Raw genomic sequence first — 26,017 nt, 5'->3', positions numbered from 1 at the left:
CTTTTCAGACAAGCAAAAGTTAAGAGAATTCAGTACCACCAAACCAGCTTTACAACAAATGTTAAAGGGACTTCGTCAAGAAATACAAGAGAAGAAAAAAGATCTACAAAATCAACCCCAAACAATTAAGAAAATGGCAATAGGAACATATATATCAATAATTACTTTAAACAGATTAAATGCTCCAACCAAAAGACACAGACTGGCTGGCTGGTTAAAAAAACAAGACCCATATATATGCTGTCTACAAGAAACCCACTTCAGACCTCAAGACACATACAAACTAAAAGTGAGAGGATGGAAAAATATATTCCATGCAAATGGGAAGCAAAATAAAGCTGTAGTAGCAATCCTCGTATCAGACAAAATAGACCTTAAAGTAAAGATTACAAAAGGAAGGATACTACATAATGATCAAGGGATCAATCCAAGAGGAAGACATAACAATTGTAAATATCTATGCACCCAATATAGGAGCACCTCAATACATAACACAAACACTAACAGACATAAAAGGAGAAATTGACAGTAACACAATAATAGTAGGAGACTTTAACACCCCACTCACACCAATAGACAGATCATCAAAACAGAAAAATTAATAAGGAAACACAAGTCTTAAATGATACATTAGATGAAGTGGACCTCATTGATATCTTTAGGACATTCCATCCAAATGCAGAAGAATACACCTTCTCGAATGCACGTGGAGCATTCTCTAGGATAGACCACATCTTGGATCACATATCAAGCCTCAGTAAATTTAACAAAATTGAAATCATATTAAGCATCTTCTCCGACCACAACACTATGAGACTAGATATCAATTACAAGGAAAAAAGTGTAAGAAACACAAACACATGGAGGTTAAACAACACGTTTCTAAATAACCAACAGGTTACTGAAGAAATCAAAAGGGAAATAAAAATTTTTCTAGAAACAAATGACAATGAAAACACAACTCAAAACCTATGGGATACAGTGCAAGCAGTTTTAAGAGGGAAGTTTATAGCAATACAATCCTACCTCAGTAAACAAGGAAAACATCAAATAGACAAGCTAACTTAACACCTAAAACAACTGGAAAAAGAAGAACCAAAAAAAAAATTAGTAGAAGGAAAGAAATAAAGATCCAAGCAGAAATAAATGAAAAATAAATAAAAGAAACAATATTAAAGATTAGTCAAACTAAAAGCTAGTTTTATGAGAAGATAAATAAAATTGACAAGCCTTTAGGCAGACTCATCAGAAAAAAAGAGAAGAATCAAATCAACAAACTTAGAAATGAAAAACAAGAGGTTACACCAGACAATGCAGAAATACAAAGGATTATAAGAGACTATTATGAACAACTATATGGCAATAAAATGGATAACCTGGAAGAAATGGACAGTTCTTTGAAAAGTTCAATTTTCCAAGACTGAACCAGGAAGAAATAGAAATTATGAACAACCCAATTACAAGCACTGAAATTGAAGCTGTGATCAAAAATCTCCCCCAAAACAAAAGCCCAGGACCAGATGGCTTCACAGGAGAATTCTATCAAACATTTAGAGAAGAGCTAATGCCTATCCTTCTAAACTTCTTTCAAACAATTGCAGAGGAAGGAACATTTCCAAACTCATTCTACGAGGCTACCATCACCCTGATACCAAAACCAGACAAAGACAACACAAAAAAAGAAAACTACAGGCCAATATCACTGATGACCATAGAAGTAAAAATGGTCAACAAAATTTTAGCAAACAGAATTCAGTTACACGTCAAAAAGCTCATACACCATGATCAAGTTGGGTTATTCCAGGTCTGCAAGGATTCTTCAATATATGCAAACCAATCAACATGATACACCATATAAACAAATTGCAAGATAAAAATAATATGATCATCTCAATAGATGCAGAAAAAGCCTTTGACAAAATTCAGCACCTATTTATGATTAAAACTCTTCAAAAAATGGGCATAGAAGGAACCTACTTCAACATAGTAAAGTATGCTAAGCCTACAGCAAACATTATTCTCAGTGGTGAAAAACTGAAAGCATTCCCCCTAAGATCAGGAACAAGACAAGGATATCCACTTGTGCCACTATCATTCAGCATAGTTCTGGTAGTCCTAGCTACAGCAGTCAGAGAAGAAAAAGAAATTAAAGGAATCCAGATTGGAAAAAAAGAAGTAAAACTCTCACTGTTTGCAGATGACATGGTACTGTACCTAGAAAACCCTAAACACAGTATCAGAAAATGACTAGAGCTAATCAGTGAATTTAGCAAAGTTGCAGGATACAAAATCAATACCCAGAAATCACTTGCATTTCTATATACAAACAATGAAAAATCAGAAAGAGAAATTAAGGTATCAATCCCATTCACCATTGCAACAACAAGAATTAAATATCTAGGAATAAACTTACCTAAGGAGACAGAAGATCTATACACAGAAAATTATAAGATACTAATGGAAGAAATCAGAGACCACATAAACAGATAGAGAGATATTCCATGTTCCTGTGTAGGAAGAATCAATATTGTGAAAATAACTACACTACCAAAAGCAATCTACAAATTCAATATGATCCATATCAAATTACCAATGGCATTTTTCACAGAACTAGAACAAAAAATTTCACATTTCATATGGAAACACAAAAGACCCCAAATAGCCAAAGCAGTCTTGAGAAAGAAGAATAGAGCTGGAGGAATCAACCTTCCTGACTTCAGATTATATTACAAAGCTACAGTCATCAAGACAGTATGGTACTGGCACAAAAACAGAAACATAGACCAATGGAACAAGATAGAAAGCCCAGAAATAAACCCATGCACCTATGGGTACCTTATTTTTGACAAAAGAGGAAAGAATATACAACAGGGCAAAGACAGCCTCTTCAATAAATGGTGCTGGGAAAAGTGGACAGCTACATGTAAAAGAATGAAATTAGAACACTTCCTAACACCAGACACAAAGATAAACTCAAAATGGATTAAAAACCTAAATGTAAGACCAGAAACTATAAACAACTCTTATTAGAGGAAACAGGCAGAGCACTCGATGACATAAATCAAAGCAAGATCCTCTATGACCCACCTCCTAGAGTAATGGAAATAAATACAAAAGTAAACAAGTGGGACCTGATTAAACTGAAAAGCCTTTGCACAGCAAAGGAAACTATAAGCAAGGTGAAAAGACAACCCTCAGAATGGGAGAAAATAATAGCAAATGAAACAACTGACAAAAGATTCATTTCCAAAATATGCAAGCAGCTCATACAACTCAATGCCAGAAAAACAAACAACCCAACCAAACAGTGGGGAAAAGACCTAAACAGACATTTCTCCAAAGAAGACATACAGATGGTTAACAAACACATGAAAAGATGCTCAACATCACTCATGATTAAAGAAATGCAAATCAAAACCACAATGAGATATCACCTCACGCAGGTCCGAATGGCCATCATCAAAAAGTCTACAAACAATAAATGCTGGAGAGGGTGTGGAGAAAAGGGAACACTCTTGCACTGTTGGTGGGAATTGGTGGGAATGTTAATTGATACAGCCACTATGGAAGATGGTATGGAGATTCCTTTAAAAACAAGGAACAAAACCACCGTATGACCAGCATTCCCGCTCGTAGGCATATATCCTGAGGAAACCAGGGTTAAAAAAGACACACATATCCTACTGTTCATTGCAGCACTATTTACAATAGCTAGAACATGGAAGCAACCTAGATGTCCATCGACAGATGAATGGATAAAGAAGCTGTGGTACATATACATGATGGAATATTAATAAGTATAAAAAGGAACACCTTTGAGTCAGCTCCAATAAGGTGGATGAAACTAGAGCCTATTGTACAGAGTCAAGTGAGTCAGAAAGAGAAAGATAAATATCATATTCTAACGCACGTATACGGAATCTAGAAAAATGGTACAGAAGAATTTATTTACAGGGCAGCAATGGAGAAACAGACATAGAGAATAGACTTATGGACATGGGGAGAGGGGAGCAGAGGATGAGATGTATGGAAAGAGTAACATGGAAATTTACATTACCATATGTAAAATAGCCAACGGTAATTTGCTGTATGGCTCAGGAAACTCAAACAGGGGCTCTGTATCAACTTAGAGCTGTGGGATGGAGAGGGAGGTGGGAGGGAGGTTCAAAAGGGAGAGGATATATGTATACCTATGGCTGATTCATGTTGAGGTTTGACAGAAAACAGCAAAATTCTCTAAAGCAATTATCCTTCAATAAAATAATAAAAAGAAAAAAATTTAAATGGTAGCATTGCATTATTTAAAAATATAATAAAATGTATATCTAGAATATCCCTATGGTTCATTTAAAAGAAGCACCACATGTATAACATATATACTTTTAAAGAAATAACCAATTATCACAAAGGTGTTTTAATATTTATAATTCAATACCTATCAGTGAGACTAAATTTTTATCATGGATTTAATGGTTACTTTAATTTCTTCTTTCAAAATTGCCTATTCATATCATCTGCCCATTTTCTCACTGGATTAATATCTTCTTATTACTGATTTTTAACTATTCAGTCAAATGTTGCAAGTACTTACCAACCCCAGTTTGTCATTTGCTTTTCTTATTTTGTTTTTATTTTTTAGGTAGTCAAGTCTTTCCACTGTTTTCTCCTTTATGGTTTATGGCTCCATATCATGTTTAAAAATTCCTTCAAACATACGAAATGTTCAACCTCATTTTTAGGAGAAAATCACAAATTATATCTACATTAAGAACAATTTTACCTAATATATGGGAAGAAATTTTTTTAAAAAAACTAGTAATACACTGTTTGAGGACACTGTGAAGAAAGGGGCAACTTCTATGATTTCTAATGGGAGTGTAAACTGGTATAATCCCTATGGAAAATAAGTGGCCAATGTTTTAAAAAGTACAAATGCATCTATCTTTTGAACCAGTAATACTTCTTCTGGAAATTTATCTACAAAGATATACATCTGTAAAATGACATGTAAAATGATATCCATTGCATGACTGTTTATATTAGCAAAAGAGGAAACAACCCAAACACCCACCAGCAAGGGGCTAGATAAACTATAGCACATGCAGACAATGTATGATGCTATAAAAATTCTGAGGAAGCTCTTCATATACTGACTGATGTGGAAAGAGCTACAAAATGTTTAAAATAAGTATATAAAGCTTTAAGTTTAAAAAGCAAGGTACAGTATGTAGAATATACTATTATTTATATTTTTAAAACAAGCAGAGGGTTAAGAATATATATTTTTATTTGCTAGCAAAGCCATAAAGAAACTTTGGAAGGATATATACAATTACAGTGGTTAGCTGAATAGATGGGGGGAAGGGGGAGAGAGTAATACAAGGTGGATGAGGGACAGTAAACTTATTTATACTATGTTTATAGTCTTATTCTTGAACCATTTGACTGACTGTATTATATATTTTTAAATTATACTTCAATAAGTGGTCTTCTCTCCAACCCAACAATTATTATTTATACATTTTCATATTCATATTTATACAATTTAAATATTTATGGTTTCATTTCCTAGCTTTAATTCACCTAGTATTTCTTTCAGTTAATCTCTTTAGGCAAAACATAACCTGCTTCCCCCAAATCACCTGGCTAGCCTGCTACTGCAATTCATTTATTCACTATTCCATCCTCTCTCTCCAGAATGGAAATGTCATCTTCATAAATCCAGGTTTGATTCTGTACTTTAAAATTTTTCACTGATTTTTCTTTCTATCCTTGTTCTACAAGAGATTTCCAATTACTGAAGCACTAAAACATTTATTTTTATATTAAATATTTTAAATTTACAGTCAGATAATAAACTTACAATATATTTTCATGTTTTTCTGCAAGCAAGCTATCATTACTTTCCTTAAAAAACAAGAGATGACTAATATCATGTATTTATCCCCTCCATTTAAACTTCAGAATCTTGTCGAGACCCTCCTTCCTTTTCTTCCTCCAAAGATTCCCACTGTGGTTTTTATAAGAATCATATTAAATGCATCGATTAATTTGGAGCTAAATGACATTCTTATACTATTGAGTCCGTGTATTCTTCATTTATTCATGTCTTTTCTTATATGCCTCAGTAAACTTTTATGGTCATCTTCATATAAGTTATGCACATTTTTTTAAGTTCACTCTTAGGTACTTCATACTTTTGGTTGAAATTGTTAATGGGAACTTCCTCCATTATAATTCCCAATTACTACTGTTTAAACATGGGAAAGCTATTGTTTTTTGCATTATTTATTTTGTAACTGGCTGCATTACTGAAACCTCTTCACTAGCACTAATTAAATTTACACTTGATTTATGCCCATATTTTAAAATCTTGATCATGTGTCTCAGATACTGGTATAATTTCAGGAGCCTGACCTTAAATCACATACCCAGAGGTAACTAAGGAAACAAATGCCATTTAATATGACTTGCTTTCAAGCTAAAGCCTTCCTCATTATTGAAGAGGTTTCAGTAATACAGGCCAGTTACAAAATAAATAATGCAAAACCAATAGCTCTTCTTTTAAAAAACAAAGTCTCATTTTCCTAATCATAGGACTAGAGGAGAGTTTTTCAACGTGGCACTGGTGACATTGGACCCGATAATTCTTTATGGCAGAGGGCTGTCCCATGGTAAGATATAAGGCATGTATATTTGGTCTTGTCCCCTTTCTGGGACAAAGATCCTAAACCCCTTGTAACTTCCTAAGTAAGGAGAGAGACAGAAGCTTATTTGAGTTTTCTTCACAGTTCCAGAAACAGCTCCAAGAGCAATAAAGGTTTCAACCACACCTGATTTATGTTAATGAGGTGAACTTTAGAAAGCCCCTCAGGCTTAGAGGCTGGTTACCAGAGCAACCAACAAAGTGATTAGAGGGTTGGAACTTTTAGCCTAACCCTCTGACCTCCCTGGAGAGGAGAGGAACTGGAGACTGAGTTTAATCATTAGAGGCAAAATATTTAATCATTCATGCCAACATAATGGAACCTCCATCAAAACCCTAAAGGAAGGGGTTTGGCGAGCTTCTGGGTTGGTGTAGGTGCTAGGAGGGTGTTGGTGCCTGGAGAGGACACGAAAGATCTATGCTGCTCCCCATACTCAGCCTTAAAGCATCTCTCTATTTGGCTGTTCCTAAACTGCAGCATTTATAATGAACCAGAAATTGTAAGTCAAGTGTTTTCCAGAGTTCTTTGAGGTGGTGAGTGTCATAACTGAACTGTAGAATACCCAGCTGGTGTCTGGAGAGTTGAGAGAATTAGTTGGTATGGGAAGAACCCCCACATATTTGGTGTCAAAAGTGTCGTGTGTCGAGGACAGTAAAAATTTCCTTTATGTGCACTGCAAAATATTTAGCAGAATCCCTGGGCTTTACCCACTAGATGCAGAAACACTTACACAGTTTGGAAAACCAAAAATGTTTCCAGAGGGACCTCCCCGGTGGTCCACTGGTTAAGAATTCACCTTCAAATGCAGAGGACGAGAGTTTGATCCCTGGTCATGGACCTGAGATACCATATGCAGCGTGGCAGCTAAGCTCTGCTGCTGCTGCTGCTGCTGCTGCTAAGTCGCTTCAGTCGTGTCCGACTCTGTGCGACCCCATAGACGGCAGCCCATGAGGCTCCCCCGTTCCTTGGATTCTCCAGGCAAGAACACTGGAGTGGGTTGCCATTTCCTTCTCCAATACATGAAAGTGAAAAGTGAAAGTGAAGTCGCTCAGTCGTGTCCGACTCTTAGCCACCCCATGGACTGTGGCCTACCAGGTTCCTCCGTCCATGGGATTTTCCAGGCAAGAGTACTGGAGTGGGGTGCCATTGCCTTCTCTGGCAGCTAAGCTCAAGTCCCATAATTACAGAGAAGCCCCAGGGCCCCAGATAAGACTCGAAGTGGCCAAAAAGAAAGAAAGAAATAATATTATTTTAAAAGATTGTCTCCAGATAATGCCAAACATCCTCTGGGAGAGGGGGCGAAAATCGCCTCCACTGGACAAAAGGAAGAGTTCAATATCACAATTTTCTCCATCTAGTGCTATAAGGATAAGAAAATCAGCCTTAATGTCTTCATGTTTATGAACACAGGAAAATATCAACTATCTTAATAAATTGTTGACCACACAAAGTAAGCATGATTTTTTTTAACAGAATAGGGGAAGGTGGCCATACCTTACAAGATAGTGGCACTTGCTGCAATAACAAAATGGTGATACTAGAACAAGAAAGGACAAATCAATAGAACAAAATAGGACACCCAGAAGCAGAACTAACCATATATAATAATTTGGTGTATGAGGAAGGCAGCATCTCAAATCAGTAGGGAAAAAAGGCTATTTAATGAAATAAAATGGTTTAATTCACTGATCATTTAGAAAAAATCAGATTCCTAAAAATGTTCAAGTAATCAATAGGAAGGCAGGAAATTCCTAAAAATATAAACCATAAAAGAACAAAAAGAATTAAATCTTAAGATGAAAAATGTCTATACAAAGAAGTCCAGAGAGAGAAATTCAGAAGAATGAGAGATTTGAAAACATGAAAATTTAAATCTTAAGGATTTCCATTTCCAGGAAAATGTACTTTTCCCTATTCCTCCTCCTACATACAGCTAAAACCCCTGGACATTATATATAAAACAAACAAGAAAACCCTGAAAGATGGAGAGAAGAAGGCAAATCAGCTAGGGATCTTGAGACCCAAGAAACATTGTGGTAACAAATTCCATAGGTTTTCTTTCTGTCTTATACTTCCCAGGCATGGAGTCGAATAGGCTGGCCAGCAAGAAACAACAATGGGTATAGAAAAACAAAACCCAACAAAAGCCTGCTCTTTAGACAAAAGACAAAGAAAGAGACAGACCAATAAGAAAACTTGTAGAGAATAACCACTCTCCAGTAACCAAAAACCACAGAAAAAAAATGTGGCCCCACAACCTACCTATCCCAGAGAACAGCAAGTGAGGAGTCTAAACTTCCGCCACGGTGAAGCTACAGTGAGGTGTCTCAACATCCCAGCCAGGACAGTATCAGAGGAGGTCAAGTAGGGAGCCAGGATGTCATTTCTGCCAGCAGTTAATGAACCATGTCCTCACAGTGTCAGGGGAAACCACATCAGAAGCAGGAACTCCCACTCCCGCCCAGCAGGAACTAGCAGACCTTTGCCTCGTGTAGCAATAGAGACGAACTGGGGAAAACAAAGTTCTACTGCCACCTCACAGTAACACAGCGAAACCGTTCTTTCTCATGCCAAATAAACCCAGCTAAAGTAAAAATCTTCGATCTGATTTACAGTTTCATAACATAATATGTCCAAGTTTCAGTTAAAAATCACTCATCCTACCAAGAACCAGAAAGATCTCAGATGGAATTTTAAAAGACAATACCAAGATGACAAATGTTAACGCATCCATAATAAAAATGCATCAAAAAGAAATTACGGACACACTTAAAACACAAGAAAAAATAGCCTTGGCAAAAAAAAAAAGAAGAAATAAAAAACTCTACAGAGAAACAGAAGACAGAAAAAAGAGCCAAGTGGAAATTTGAGATAACCAGATAACCAATAAGCAAAATGCAAAGTTAAAGCTAAGCAAAAGGACTCAGCAGTCAACTAGAGGGGATATCCTAGATTGGTGAACTTGATGACAGAATGATAGGAACCCACACCAAGACACTTAATAATAATTAAATTTCTGAAAATTAAAGACAAAGAAGAAATATTGAAAACAGCAAGAGAAAAACAGCATCTGACCTATAGAGGAAAAATTATTTGAATGACAAATAGTTACACAAACTGAGGTCCATCCATACCATGGAACACCATGAAGCAATAAAACAAAAAACACACATGTAACAATCTGGATGATCTAAAGAAAAGTATACTGAGTGAAAAAAAGCCATTCCCAAAAGATTTTATGCCATATGATTCCATTCATACATTTTAAAATTTATTTATTATTTTTGATTGCACTGGGTCTTCATTGCTGTGTGTGGGCTTTCTCTAGTTGTGGCGAGTGGGGGCTACTCTCTGTTGTGGTGTGCAGGCTTCTCACTGAGGTGGCTTCTCTTGTTGCAGAGCACAGGCTCTAGGCTCATGGGCTTCAGTATTTAGGGCATGTGGGCTCAGTAGTTGTGGCTCATAGGCTCTAGAGCATGGGCTCAGTAGTTGTGGTGCACACAGGCTTAGTTGCTCTGCGACATGTGGAATCTTCTGGACCAGGGATCGAACCTGTGTCCCCTGCATTGGCAGGTGGATTCTTATCCACTGCAACACCACAGAAGCCCCATACAACATTTTTGCAATGACAAAATTATAGTAATGGAGAACAGATTAATGGCTGCCAGGATTAAAGAGTATGGGAGCAGTAGAAAAGTAGGTGTTGCTATCAAAGGGTAAAATGGGGAATCCTAGTAGTGAGAACTATTCTATATCTTGACTACCAATATCAACATCCTGGTTGTGATACTGTACTGTAGTTTTGCAATATGTTACCACCAGAAGAAAATGGACAAAGAGGATGTGGGTGGGATCTCTGTATTTTTTCATTCAGCTGCATGAGAATCTATAATTATATCAAAATAAAAAGCTTAATTAAAAAATTTAAAATCTTTTAATATCCATAAAATTCTAAGAAAAATAAAACAAACAAATGGGGAAAATAATTATTTTGGGGGGGGAGGGGAATTACATCTCTCTTCACTAATGTCTAGCAGAAATTGAGCATTTCCCTTAATTATAAAGGTAGGCAACAAATTACAAAGATTAGCAGTACCTGTGATTTTTGTCACCAACAGAAATCACAGGTATGAAAATACTTCTTATACAAATATCAGAGTTAAGATACTGTGACTGCATATAAACAAGAAAAAAGACAAGCACCATATTAGAAAACTGAGCAGGGAAATCCCTGGTGATTGAATGCTTAGGACTCCATGCTGTCACTGCTGAGGGCTCAGGTTCAATCCTGGGTCAGGGAATTAAAATCCCACATGCCATGCAGTATGGCCATAAAAGAACAAAGAAAGAAAGAAAACTGAGCAACGAAAGATACAAAAAGGGAAAAGGGAATTCATTCAATTCCCACTCTCCCCCACACACAAACATATAAAAGAACACAAGTACAATTAATCAATAATTTGAAGAGAAGTCAGTCTTACTAATAATTAAAGAAAATGTAGATGAACACGATGCTATGATACTATCTTCAGTGTTAAACTACCAAAGCTTAAAACACAAACAAACAAAAAGGATAATAACATATTTAAAACTGCAGGGAAATGTATACTTTCATAAAAATAACAAACATAGCTACTATTTATTGAGTACCTATTACATGCATGTCAGACAAGGTACTAAGCATTTACTTTATTTATATTCAGTTAACTTACCCAATCCTCACAACAACCCTACAAGGTAAAATGTTGAGCACTTATTGATGAGCAAACCAAATATTAAGAGATTAGAGTAACTTTTCCAAGGTCAGAGAACTAGTAAATATGAGAGCCAAGATTCAAACATTTATTTTGTAGCTATTTTTTGATAACAGATATGTATTATTTGTAGTATCAAAAATTCATTTCTGCATAATTAAAATAATGCCCCCCCCCAAGATAGTGACCAACTATTCTAGCATCATGATGATTTTAATGCTCTACTTCATCTCTTTGTATCCTATGATGCCAAACCAATCAATTAAAATTGGTTCAATTACCATTATTACAAATTATAAATAAGCTATTTATCTATTACCTATAATTGTAAAAATATTTTACCTTTTAGGTTGATTCTAAAAGCTCTGAAATCATGACTATGAATATGTAATTTAATAAAATACACCATAAAGTAAAATGCTTAAATATCTCACTCAGGAGGACATGGAAACAACCTAGATGTCCATCAGCAGATGAATGGATAACAAAGCTGTGGTACATATACACAATGGAGTATTACTCAGCCATTAAAAAGAATACATTTGAATCAGTTCTAATGAGGTGGATGAAACTAGAGCCGATTATATAGAGTGAAGTAAGCCAGAAAGAAAAACACCAATTCAGTATACTAACGCATATATATGGAATTTAGAAAGATGTAATGATAACCCTGTATGCAAGACAGCAAAAGAGACACAGATGTATAGAACAGTCTTTTGGACTCTGTGTGAGAGGGCGAGGGTGGGATGATTTTGGACAATGGCATTGAAACATGTATATTATCATATGTGAAACGAATCACCAGTCCAGGTTCGATGCAGGATACAGGATGCTCAGGGCTGGTGCACTGGGATGATCCAGAGGGATGGTACAGGCAGGGAGGAGGGAGGGGGTTCAGGATGGGGAACACGTGTACACCTGTGGCGGATTCGTGTTGATGTATGTCAAAACCAATACAATATTGTAAAGTAAAAATATAAAAATAAAAACTGGAAAATTTCACAGTCCACTGGGAAAAAAAAGAAAGAATAAATTGTCAAATAATGTTGGTGAGAAAAAAAAATATCTGAGGCATCTACAATAAAACTATGCTTATATGGCTTATAAATCAGTACTCTATTAATTGCATTTTGCTTTAGCAAGATCCTAAATGTCTTCTCATTAATTTCCAGTTAGGTTAAATGTATTTTACTGAATTCTACTTACTTAGAAACTATAACCCATACATGTAAGATGTCTCTACTAGCCTAAATATTTTACCATCTCCAAACTATGCCATATAACTCACTTTATTATTGCATTATTATTTTAATATTCTCTAAAATTTTATACTACTGCAAAAAATGTTCTTTTCTGTTCTATTGTACCTCCTGATAAATTTCATTTAGGAAGTTTTATTTTTAAAAAGTAAAACAGAACATAGCAACAGATTGTGAAAAAATATGTACTTGGTAAATATAAGCATTAAGCAAGTTGAACAAAACATTTCAGGCTATTATTACTAGAGGCCAATTTCTCTAGACTCTAGACTACTCATTCTCAGAAGGTTGTAACTTTCCCCCTCAAACATTCCTTGTTTCTAAACCTAAAACTGCAAAATCAGAAGTAGTAGTTTAGATTTAATTTCTACCACATTTTTCAATACTACTAATCTCCAACAAGAGAAGGAAGTCATATTTGGATGAGTCAATCAAATTAGAATCTCAAAATCAACCTTCTTCTCCATTATCCTATATTGTGCTTCTCCATTAGAGAGCACAGTTCAAACCCTACCAGTGGACTGTCCACCATGGTTGAAAAGAGCAATTGATTATGTAGCAATTGTTCCACTAGATGCCCATGTAGCAGGAGTAAAGAGTAATCCTTCAAATGCTGCATTCTTCATCAAGACTATATTGAAACTGGTGCAACCAGTCTGCAGTGCACTTCCACCAATGTGAAAAAGAAGCCTGCTGCAGCTGTACACTGAGTAACTGAGTAACAGAGCTAGCGGGGCCAAAAAAAAGGCGTGGATGCTGTTAGCTGGGGTGATAGGGCTCTGCTTGTTATAGCATTAGTATGGATGCTGGCACCCAGCCTAAGTGAAAGTCACTCAGTCATGTCCGACTCTTTGTGACCCCATGGACTATACAGTCCATGGAATTCTCTAGGCCAGAATACCGGAGTGGGTAGCCTTTCCCTTCTCCAGGGGATCTTCCGAATCCAGGGATTGAACCCACGTCTCCAACACTGCAGACAGATTCTATACCAGCTGAGCCACAAAACCCAGGTTTGATTCCTGGGTTGGGAAGACCTGCTGGAGAAGAGATAGGCTACCCACTCCAGTATTCTTGGGCTTCCCTTGTGGCTCTGCTGGTAGGAATCTGCCTGCAAGGCAGAAGACCTGGGTTTGATCCCTGGGTAGGGAAGCTTTTCCCCTGGAGAAAGGAAAGGCTACCTACTCCAGTATTCTGGCCTAGAGAACTCCATGGACTATAGTCCATGGGGGTGCAAAGAGTCGGACACGACGGAGTGACTTTCACTTCAATTCACTTCACCCAGCCTAAAAGCCCCTATAATTACTGTAGGTTGTGTGATAACCGTGTTGCCTGTTTAGTTTTTGTGCATTTATTCTAAATAGAAAAAGGACAAAAAATAATATAATAGTTCTCTGGACTTCCTTGGTGGTCTAGCAGTTAAGAATCTGCCTGCCAATGCAGGAGACATGGGTTTGATCCCTGGTCCGGGAAGATCCCACATGCTAAAGAGAAACTAAGCCTGTAGGCCACAACTACCGAGCCCCTACTCTAGAGCCGGGGAACTGCAACTACTGGGCCCACATGACACAAATGCTAAATCCCATGTGCTCTGAGAGCTGTGCTCCAAAACCGAGGGAAACCAATGCAATAAGAAGTTGGCACATTGCAATGAAGAGTAGCCCCATCCTTGCAAGAAGAGAAAGCCCAGAAAGCCCAGGCATAGCTACAAAGACTCAGCACACCCATAAATAAATAATTTAAAAAAATAAAGCAGTTCTCTGACACATTAAATGGTAGCTAGATAGCATAGCTCCTGTCAAATTTTTTTAATTGAAGGATAATTGCTTTATAGAATTTTGTTGTTTTCTACCAAACCTCAACATGACTCAGACATGGGTATATATATATATATCCCCTCCCTTTTGAACCTCCCTCCCATCTCCCTCCCCATCCCACCCCTGTAGGTGATACAGAGCCACTGTTGGAGTTTCCTGAGCCATACAGCAAATTCCTGTTGGCTATCTATTTTACATATGGTAATATAGTTTCCATGTTACTCTTTCCATACATCTCACCCTCTCCTCCCCTCTCCCCATGTCCATATTCTCTATGTCTGTTTCTCCATTCAGTTCAGTTCAGTTCAGTTCAGTCGCTCAGTCATGTCCGACTCTTTGCTACCCCATGAATCGCAGCATGCCAGGCCTCCCTGTCCATCACCAACTTCCGGAGTTCACTCAGACTCACGTCCATCGAGTCGGTGATGCCATCCAGCCATCTCATCCTCTGGCGTCCCCTTCTCCTCCAATCCCTCCCAGTATCTGGGTCTTTTCCAATGAGTCAGCTCTTTACATGAGGTGGCCAAAGTACTGGACTTTCAGCTTTAGCATCATTCCTTCCAAAGAATACCCAGGGCTGATCTCCTTCAGAATGGACTGGTTGGATCTCCTGGCAGTCCAAGGGACTCTCAAGAGTCTTCTCCAACACCACAGTTCAAAAGCATCAATTCTTCAGCGCTCAGCTTTCTTCACAGCCCAATTCTCGCATCCATACATGACCACTGGAAAAACCACAGCCTTGACTAGACGGACGTTTGTTGGCAAAGTAATGTCTCTGCTTTTTAATATGCTATCTAGATTGGTCATAACTTTTCTTCCAAGGACTAAGCGTCTTTTAATTTCATGGCTGCAGTCACCATCTGCAGTAGTTTCTCCATTGCTGCCCTGTAAATAAATTCTTCTGTACCATTTTTCTAGATTCCGTATATGTGTGTTAGAATATGATATTTATCTTTCTCTTTCTGACTCACTTTACTATGTACAATAGGCTCTAGTTTCATCCACCTTATCGGAGCTGACTCAAAGGTGTTCCTTTTTATACTTATTAATATTCCATCATGTATATGTACCACAGCTTCTTTATCCATTCATCTGTCGATGGACATCTAGGTTGCTTCCATGTTCTAGCTATTGTAAATAGTGCTGCAATGAACAGTAGGATATGTGTGTCTTTTTTAACCCTGGTTTCCTCAGGATATATGCCTACGAGCGGGAATGCTGGTCATACGGTGGTTTTGTTCCTTGTTTTTAAAGGAATCTCCATACCATCTTCCATAGTGGCCGTATCAATTTACACTCCCACCAATTCCCACCAACAATGCAAGAGTGTTCCCTTTTCTCCACACCCTCTCCAGCATTTATTGTTTGTAGACTTTTTGATGATGGCCATTCGGACCTGCGTGAGGTGATATCTCATTGTGGTTTTGATTTGCATTTCTTTAATCATGAGTGATGTTGAGCATCTTTTCATGTGTTTGTTAACCATCTGTATGTCTTCTTTGGAGAAATGTCTGTTTAGGTCTTTTCCCCACTGTTTGGTTGGGTTGTTTGTTTTTCTGGCATTGAGTTGTATGAGCTGCTTGCATATTTTGGAAATGAATCTTTTGTCAGTTGTTTCATTTGCTATTATTTTCTCCCATTCTGAGGGTTGTCTTTTCACCTTGCTTATAGTTTCCTTTGCTGTGCAAAGGCTTTTCAGTTTAATCAGGTCCCACTTGTTTACTTTTGTATTTATTTCCATTACTCTAGGAGGTGGGTTATAGAGGATCTTGCTTTGATTTATGTCATCGAGTGCTCTGCCTATGTTTCCTCTAATAAGAGTTGTTTATAGTTTCTAGTCTTACATTTAGGTTTTTAATCCATTTTGAGTTTATCTTTGTGTCTGGTGTTAGGAAGTGTTCTAATTTCATTCTTTTACATGTAGCTGTCCACTTTTCCCAGCACCATTTATTGAAGAGGCTGTCTTTGCCCTGTTGTATATTCTTTCCTCTTTTGTCAAAAATAAGGTACCCATAGGTGCATGGGTTTATTTCTGGGCTTTCTATCTTGTTGCATTGGTCTATGTTTCTGTTTTTGTGCCAGTACCATACTGTCTTGATGACTGTAGCTTTGTAATATAATCTGAAGTCAGGAAGGTTGATTCCTCCAGCTCTATTCTTCTTTCTTAAGACTGCTTTGGCTATTTGGGGTCTTTTGTGTTTCCATATGAAATGTGAGATTTTTTGTTCTAGTTCTGTGAAAAATGCCATTGGTAATTTGATAGGGATCATATTGAATTTGTAGATTGCTTTTGGTAGTGTAGTTATTTTCACAATATTGATTCTTCCTACACAGGAACATGGAATATCTTTCCATTTTTAAAACTTAATCTATCTATTTTAATTTGAGGCTAATTACTTTACAATATTGTAGTGGTTTTTGCCATACATTGACATGAATCAGCCATGGGTGTACATGCGTCCCCCATCTTGAATCCCCCTCCCACCTCCCTCCCCATCCCATCCCTCAGGGTTGTCCCAGTGCACCAGCTTTGAGTCCCCTGTTTCATGTATTGAACTTGGACTGGTGATCCATTTCCCATATGGTAATATACATGTTTCAATGCTATTCTCTCAAATCGTCCCACCCTTGCCTTCTCCCACAGAGTCCAAAAGTCTATTCTTTATATCTGTGTCTCTTTTGCTATCTTGTATATAGGGTCATCATTACCATCTTTCTAAATTCCATATATATGTGTTAATAGACTGTATTGGTGTTTTTCTTTCTGACTTACTTCACTCTGTATAATAGGCTTCAGTTTTTTTAATCTATTTATTTGGCTCCACTGGGTCTTAGTTGTGGCACCCAGGATCTTAGTTGCTGCATGTAGGATCTAGTTTCCTGACCAGGCTTTGAACCCAGGCCCCCCACATTGGGGACTCAGAGTCTTAGTCACTGGGCCACCAGGGAAATTCCCCATGATAGTTGGAGGTAGGTGGTAATGTTCCCAATTCCTTCCCAGTATCTCCTCCCTGTCCCCAAACCCCCAGTGGCCTTACATGTTTTAGATAGCAGGGTCTTATTTATTGTCATGATTTGTTTAACAGTTGGATGTAGGCAGCAAACAGATTCAAATAAAGTTACTTATTAAGAACTTTTTTTCCCTTTGAAAAGGAAGAAGAATATCTGTAATTATGTACTGAAGTCTGGAAACGGTTGGTTCAGTTCAGCATAAATATTTATTGAGCACTTAGTATCCTGTGCCCTGTGCAGAGATCTATAGTGAGGATGAAAAGATAAACTGTTTTCTTGTTAACCAGTTAATCTTATTTGTGTCTTTATGTACTTGATTTCTCAAACTTTATTTCTTTTATAGTTTTTATTTTAAATTTTCAAACAAGCGGCCAAGTAATGTTTTCTGAAACTTTATTCCACACTTCTATTTATTATTTTTTCTCACAGACTTATTGTATAATTCACATACTACATAATTTACCCATTTAGAGCACACAGTTGATTGGTTTTTAGGATATTCACAGAGTTATGCAGTCATTACTGAAGTCCATTTTACAACATTTTCATCATCCACCGAAGAAACACCATGCACATTAGCAGTCACTGCCCATTCTTTTTCACCCCAGTTCTGGCAACCACAAATCTGCTTTCTGTCTCTCTAGACTGCTCTGTTTTGGACATTTCATATAAATAGAATCATACAATATGTGGTATTTTGTGATTAGCCTCAGCATGTTTTCAAGGCTCATCCATGTTTTAGCATATATCAATACTTATTTTCCTTTTTATGGCCAAATAAAATTCCATTTTATTAATATACCACATTTTATTCATTGTCTCATCAGTTGATATTCATTTGGATTGATTTCTTTCATCTTTTGTTATGAATAATGATTCTGTGAACATTCGTATACATATTTCAGTGTGGATCTATATTATCATATCTTTTGCTTGTGTTCCTAGGAGTGGAATTACTGGGTCATATGGTAACTTTATGTTGAACACTTTGAGAAAATGCCATACAGTTTTATTGAAGAGATTACACTGTTTTGCATTCTTATCAACATTGCATGGGATTTCCAATTTCTCCATCTCCTTGCCAACACTTGATATTATCTGTCTTTTTTTACTTTAGCCACTGTTTTTTATTTTTTGAAGTGAAAGTTGCTCAGTTGTGTCTGACTCTATGCAACCCCATGGACTATACAGTTCATGGAATTCTCTAGGCCAGAATACTGGAGTGGGTAGCCTTTCCCTTCTCCAGGGGATCTTCCCAACCAAGGCATTGAACTCAGGTCTCCTGCACTGCAGGCAGATTCTTTACCAGCTGAGCCACAAGGGAAGCCCTTAGCCATTCTAGTTGCTATGACATAGTATTTCATTGTGGTTTTCAGTTGCAAGTCCCTAATGACTGATGACATTAAGTATGATTTCAAGTGTTAGGTGGCCATTTGTACCAACAACTTTGCATCTTTCTGACCATTCTTGTTTAGTCACCATCTTCTTCTGACCACAGCCTGGAAAGGATCTCTACATTTAAGGATTAATGTCCTTAGTTTTGCTTACCTGGATAATCCAGGATAAACTCCCTATATCACGTTACTTAAGTAATTTGACCATTACCTCATCTATAAAATCTCTTTTGTCAAATAAGGTAATGTGTTCACAGTCTCTGGGTATTAGGATGTGACCATCTTTGGGGGACCATTTTTCTGTCTACCACACCATCTTAACAATATAAACTTTTCTGATCTATGCACATGAGATCTTTCCATTTTTTTAGGATGTCTTTCTTTCAGTAATATTTTTTGTTTTTCTGGATACAAGGCTTGCACTTCTTTTGTTAGGGTTGTTCATAACTATTTTATTCATTTTGAATAATCATATATGAAATACTCTTAATTTCATTTTTGGATTGTTCATTGATAATATATAGAATTGTAATTTGTTTTTATATTGATCTTGTATCCTGTAACTCTGCAGAACTTGTTTATTGTCCTAATAGATTTTTTATGGATTACTTGGGTTGTTATGTATTTGTGATCATATCATCTATTAATAGAGATAATTTTATTTCTTTTTTGCAATCTGCCTTTGTTTTCTTGCTTGTCGTGGCAAAAACTTCCTATGTATTGTTGAAGTGGTAAGAGCAGACATCCTTGTTTTGTTTTTGGTGGCAGTGGAAAAGTATTCCATCTTTCACTATTAAGAATGATGTTAGCTATAAGTTTTTCATAAATACCCTTAATCACGTGTAAGAAGTTCCCTTCTTTTTCTGGTTTGTTGAGTGTTTTCAACATGAAAAAGTGTTGGATTTTCTCAAATGCTTTTTCTGCTTCTATTGAGATGATCATGTATTTTGAAAATAATGAGATAATTAAGGTATAATTCATATATTTTAAAATTCACCCTTTTGAAATGTACAATTCAGTGTTTTTTAAAATGTATTCACAGAGTGTGTAACTATCACTACTATGTAATTCAAGAACATTCTCATCATCCCAAGAAGAAACCCTGTAACCGTTAGCAGTCACTCCTCATTACCCTCTCCTCCCAGCTCCGATAACTAACTACTATTATACTTTCTGTCTATGGATTTCCCTTTCCTGGACATTTCATATAAATAGAATCAAACAATATGTAACCTTCTGTGTTTGAAAGTGAAAGTGTTAGTCGCTCAGTTGTGTCTGACTCTTTGTGACCTCATAGACTGTAGCCACCAGGCTTTTCTGTCCATGGGGTTTTCTAAACAAGAATACTGAATGGGTTGCCATTTCCTTCTCCAGGGCAATCTTCCCAACTCAGGGATCCAACCCAGGTCTCGTGCATTGCAGGCAGATTCTTTACCATCTGAGCCACCAAGCCCAAGTATTCTTGCCTGGGAAATCCCATAGACAGAAGAGCCTGGTGGGCTACAGTCCATGGAGTTGCAAAGAGTTGAACACAACGGAGTGACTGAGCACACACGTGGATGTAACCCACCAGGCTTCTCTCAGTGGGATTCTCTAGGCAAGAATACTGGAGTGGGTTGTGATTTCCTTCTTCCAGGGATCTTCCTGACCCAGGGATTGAACTCACACCTTCTGCACTGGCAGACAGATTCTTTACCACTGAGTCACCCGGGAAGCCAATACTAAGCAGTACTGTTGAACTGTTTTTTGAATCAGGATTTTACTATGTCGTGACAGGACTTCCCTGGTGGCTGAGACGGTAAAGTGTCTGTCTACAATGCAGGAGACCGGGTTCGATCCCTGGGTCAGGAAGATCCCCTGGAGAAAGAAATGGCAATCCACTCTAGTACTATTGCCTAGAAAATCCCATGGACAGAGGAGCCTGGTAGGCTACAGTCCATGGGGTTGCAGAGTCGGACACGACTGAGCGACTTCACTTTTACTATGTCATACTTATTAATTTTCCTTGCTTTGTTGTTATTTCTCTATATAAGTAAAGTTTGTTATAATGGTGTTACTTGTTAAAAATGATTTTGACTTTTTCTTTTTGCTTGTTACTTTAATTTAGGGTTACTCCAGCATCTACTTCTGCTGCCACTGCTGATTCAAACACCATGCTATTTACCCCGTTTTCAGATTCTTCTACCTGCACTGCTGCTACTGGGCCCTCATGTAAGTTACTAGTTGCAAAGAAAATACTATTATTTTGTATTGGGCCATTTAACTCAATTTGCCAGTATAAGCTATGGATCTCCGACACCTCATAAGTTATCATTATGCTCAATCCCATCTGTAATTGCTGATATCAGTAGTAGCTTTGCTTAAGAACCTAATTGTCATGGCTTCTGTTGTAAATTTTATATTAACATGACTATTACAGCTTAACGTGATGATTTTAAGCATATAATTCATTAACATTTTAATGTTTTGAAACAATTTCTTAAAGCTAATGGGAATAGGAAGAGTGGGAGTTTTGCCAAGTATGTCTGAATGGTAGAAGTCTTACTATCCTTGTGAATCAGATAAAATGGGAAACAAATGTTGGAGCCTTGCTGTATTTTCTTCTTCTATATAGACCAGGTTTGTGATCCTTACATTTTACCTATAAGAAATGTTACATGACAAAAGGATCAGCTGTAGTTTTGTACTTTTATGACACTGTGAGATGTCTCCTGTTCTCTCCTCTTAAAGATGAACACCTGGATGCTTTGAGCTGAGAAGTGGGACATTAATTATCTCATAACCCAACTTCTTTGCTACACATCTTCTATTAGTAGAGTAATAACAAATGTTGAGAATATTGAATTCTGTATATATCTTAGGTAATTATTTTGTACAGGTCCACATAAACTGCTAGTGCTTTGGAGGCATCTACACAGTGCCATGATATTAACCATTAGACTTTGTTACTATAATCCTAGCAGTAATATGGTCCTCCCAAAGCTCTGTTATAGCAAAACTGTCACCATTTCTGGTAATAAAACTTGCCAGGAATTCCTAATACCTAGTTCAGCATGAAAAATGGTGGCTTGCCATCCCCATCATCTTGTGCAGTTGGCATAGGTGAACATTGGTTGAAATTGCAGGTTACCAGTTGAGTTGTATTTTCTTCCAAGTAGGGATGATTTTAATCTTGAGACATGACTGAGATTCTGGAAACCTCTTGATATATAATATCTTTCTCAAGTTTAATAGATGTTGTGAATATGACCCTATCTGAGGTTGGGAGTTAGAATTATTGAATGAATTACATTTTCAAAGTCTTGACTTCTGACCTTTGATAGGTTTTTTTTCCTTTCGTGTCCTTAATGCCCTTGACTACAAAATTAAAAGAAATCTTGACCACAGTATTTTTTAAAATTAACTTTAATGAGGAGGTATAGTCTACATGTCATAAAATTATTTTAAGTGTGTATTTCAGTGATTTTTAATAAATTTACTGAATTGTATAACTATCACAATAATCCAGTTTTAGAACATTTGTATCATCCCAGTAAGATCTCTAAGCCCCAGACAACTACTGATCTATTTTTTGTCTCTATCTATGCCTTTTCTGCACTTTTCATATAAATGGGTTGACTATAGATTTTTTAAGTTTAGCCAAAGTTACTAAAGGACTCCTCAGATGAAAAATACTCTATATAAATTCTTCATTCACTATTTTTGATTAAAAGGGTAATAGGTAGTATTATGTTATTCTCTGCAGTTGGTGCCCCAGTAACTTCAGCTGGAATGTTTGGTGATACATCTTTGGGATTTGGATTAAGTTTCTCTGGAGCATATGGAGCAGCTGCTGTTGCATCTAGTAAGATTTTACAATTATTGGGATGTATTTGGATGCTCATTGGAAATGTAACAACAGTAAGTAGGTTGTATTCCTTAGTTTCTAGGATTCAGTTGGTTTTGATCATCTCATCGGAGTAGCCAAAAGGTACATCAATGTTGAGAATTGTCGAAGAGTGGAAGGAGATAGTTGATACCAATGATATTACTTCTTTTAGATGACTACAATCAGAGCTGCTATCAAACTCTTGTCAACTTTGAAGCTTAAACATGTTTATTATTGATCATACTGTTTAAAGTGACCCAATATATTGGGATTCCTAGTTTTAGTCTCTAAAAATTAATCTAAGATTTGACCTGTGTTGATCCTCTCCTCAAGTTAATTACAAGAGTTTCTGTAGATGTATCCTAAATTTATTTCTGCCAGTTAGGTACTAGGTAGGTTGTAAATTAAAGAAAACTTAGTTATCAATTAGTGAAAGGGTTAGTTGTTCAGTCGTGTCCTAGTCTTTGCAACCCCATGGACTGTAGCCCACCAGGCTCCTCTGTCCATGGAATTTTCCAGGCAGGAATACTTAAGTGGGTAGACATTCCCTCCTCCAGGGGATCTTCCCAACCCAGGAATCAAATACAGGTCTCCTGCATTGCAGGCAGATTCTTTACCACCTGAGTCACCAGGGAAGCCCCTAGTTATCCATTGCCTATTACCTTATAGTTATCCACTGACTTACCTATTGTGAGCTGGGTGGTTAGAGATCAGTTACTACTTAAACCTACCATTTAAGTTAGATTCCACTTTAGGGAAGTGTTGTTTGTTTTCACTTTAAAAAGTTTACTTAGGGCTGAAAAGAATCTTTCTTCAAACCTGTCATAAGCTAAAAGTCAGCCCCTCTTAAGTTTAAAGTAATTATTCATAAACGGAGATGTACACCATCTTTTGCATGACCAACACTTAACAGAGTTTCTACTGTGTATTTAGCTAACTGGCCATCCATCCTATGAGCATTATGAAGGGTACGGCTTGAGAACTTTTTAAGTTACTGTATTTGCAAAAAAAAAAAAAAGTAACATAGTTTCCCTTATAAAATGCTGAACAAAAAATTGATTCTTTCAGTCCTGGGTTGAGTCAGTGAAGCATGAATTTGCAAGCTCTTTGGTGACTCCGCCGTACCTCACCCCCACCTAAGTCTTCAAATTCCTTCCTGCATACTGGCACCTCTGCTACAAGCCCATGTATCTACCATTGCCTTGTGTACTTAGCCCACCTTCCATCAGATATGTTTCAACTCAGTACACCCAGCCCAGAGTTGTTTTTTTTCCCCTACTCACCTTTCTTTCTCCCCAAGTATATTTACTTGCTCAGATTCATCTCACAAATTAGCCCTGTAGGGCAGCTCTCAGATATCTGTGTCTGTAAATCTATCACCATTTGGGATTGTTTTCTGTCCTAGATATAATCAGGAAGTTTTAAGAGAAGCTTGTTTGTTGTCGGTCTCATCTTTTGCATGAGTCTTAAGAAAGTGAATTTAAAGTGAGTCTTAAGAAATGAGTCTAACGCTGTCCATTCCTAGCATGGAATAAGATACATAGTTGTTGATCAGACAGGATTGAAAAATTGAATTGTAGGGTCTTTTAAAGGATGGTCTCACTATTTTAGGCTTCCCAGGTGGAGCAGTGGTAAAGAATCCGCCTGCCAGTGCAGGAGATGCAAGAGGCGTGGTTTGATCCCTGGGTCAGGAAGATCCCCTGGAGGAGGACATGGCAGCCCACTCCAGTGTTCTTGCCTGAAGGATACCATGGACAGGGGAGCCTGGGGGATTATAATCCATGGCATGTCAAAGAGTTGGACACTACTGAGCACACTGAGCATAGCACATTGAGCACTCACTTTTTTATGTATTGATTTTTAAGATGATCAGAATAAGATTTATTTAAATGCAAATCCAAATTTGTTATGTAATTATTTTCTATTATTTATAGAACAGTGATTTCCTTTTACTATACAGATAACATGGAGTTGACTCATATTTAGTTTTGACCAGAGTTGTAACTTGTAAAATCAGACTGTGATAGAACCTTTATTCTCAAAACTATTGCTTCTTTTGGAATTAGTTGAAATATTATTGTTATTTAATATTGTCTACTATGACAGAGCTAATTTATACCTTTTAAAAATACCATAAAAATAAGGAATAAAATACTATATAAAAAAGTTTAAAATAATCATGCCATTTTTTATGACTCTATAAAAAAGTTTAAAATTATCATACTATTTTTTATGATTTGATTCCTTTGTGTTTAGACTGACAGGTATTAATTTTCCTGAAGGTATCACACAGCATCTTTGGAGAGGCATTGATTTATGTTAATTTTTTGTTTAGTGGTAGTGATGGTAGTTGCTTTTCTAAATATTACAGAAACCATACACACGTGCATACATACATATATCACACCCTCTAGAGGGAACAGTATGGTTCTTTCCTTAACAGTCTTTTTCCAAACACATACAAACATACATTAAATGTGTTTGGTTTTTTGTTGTTGTTGTTGTTTTTCAAAAAATGGGATACACACACTTAATCTTAGAATTTGCCATTTTCTTAAGTATATATTATCTTTGGACATCTGTCCATGTCAGGAAATGCTGACTTAAAAAAATTAAAAAAACTTCTTTGGGTGAAGATAAACTCCTTTACAAGAAAGACTTGTGTTTTTCTTAATGGTTTATCTGTTTTTCTGTCTTGAATGTAGTAATTACACAATGTTAGAATGATTAATCAGTAAAGGGGGCGGTCTTGTCATTAATTTTCAGCATTTCTGAGGAAGGAATTCTTTTCAGATCAGATTTTTTATTCTTAGATGAAGAATGTGATGACATGTGTCAGTAAAGAATGCTACATGGGATCTACTCTGTAATCTCTGCAGTGTTTTAAGTGATGATGACCCCAGGGATCTTTGATATTTGGGCATGATCTTCTCTTGCCCATTCCACTTTCTGACACAAAGAATGGGGGAATTATTGTAAGGATCCTTGTGGCCAAAAAGGAAGTGAAATCTTGTGGAGAGCTAATACAGGTATTATCATGGCAATGAACTTCAAGGAAATTGGGATTCAGAAGTTGTTTTAAAGTCAGCTTTAGGGACCTCCTGAATTTAATGTTGCATTTCTGTTTTATTGACTATGCCAAAGCCTTTGACTGTGTGGATCACAATAAACTGGAAAATTCTGAAAAAGATGGGAATACCAGACCACCT

The 26,017-nt window shown here is 36.9% G+C and overlaps 1 protein-coding gene across 1 annotated transcript in view; it reads left to right on the top strand.

Moving 5' to 3' along the window:
* NUP62CL (nucleoporin 62 C-terminal like) overlaps positions 1-26,017 on the top strand; it is an 87,785-nt gene that overhangs the window by 13,936 nt on the left and 47,832 nt on the right. Inside the window, exons 2-3 of the mRNA XM_040265032.1 lie at positions 21,048-21,151; positions 22,686-22,784. Coding sequence (XP_040120966.1) covers positions 21,094-21,151; positions 22,686-22,784 — 157 coding nt within the window. The 5' untranslated portion in view covers positions 21,048-21,093. The remainder of the gene's footprint in view (positions 1-21,047; positions 21,152-22,685; positions 22,785-26,017) is intronic.

The sequence above is a fragment of the Oryx dammah genome, unplaced genomic scaffold, assembly GCF_014754425.2.
Source record: "Oryx dammah isolate SB20612 unplaced genomic scaffold, SCBI_Odam_1.1 HiC_scaffold_23, whole genome shotgun sequence".
NCBI lineage: Eukaryota > Metazoa > Chordata > Mammalia > Artiodactyla > Bovidae > Oryx > Oryx dammah.
The sequence above is the reverse complement of the archived record's forward strand: the minus strand, read 5'-3'. Positions and strand labels throughout refer to the sequence as shown.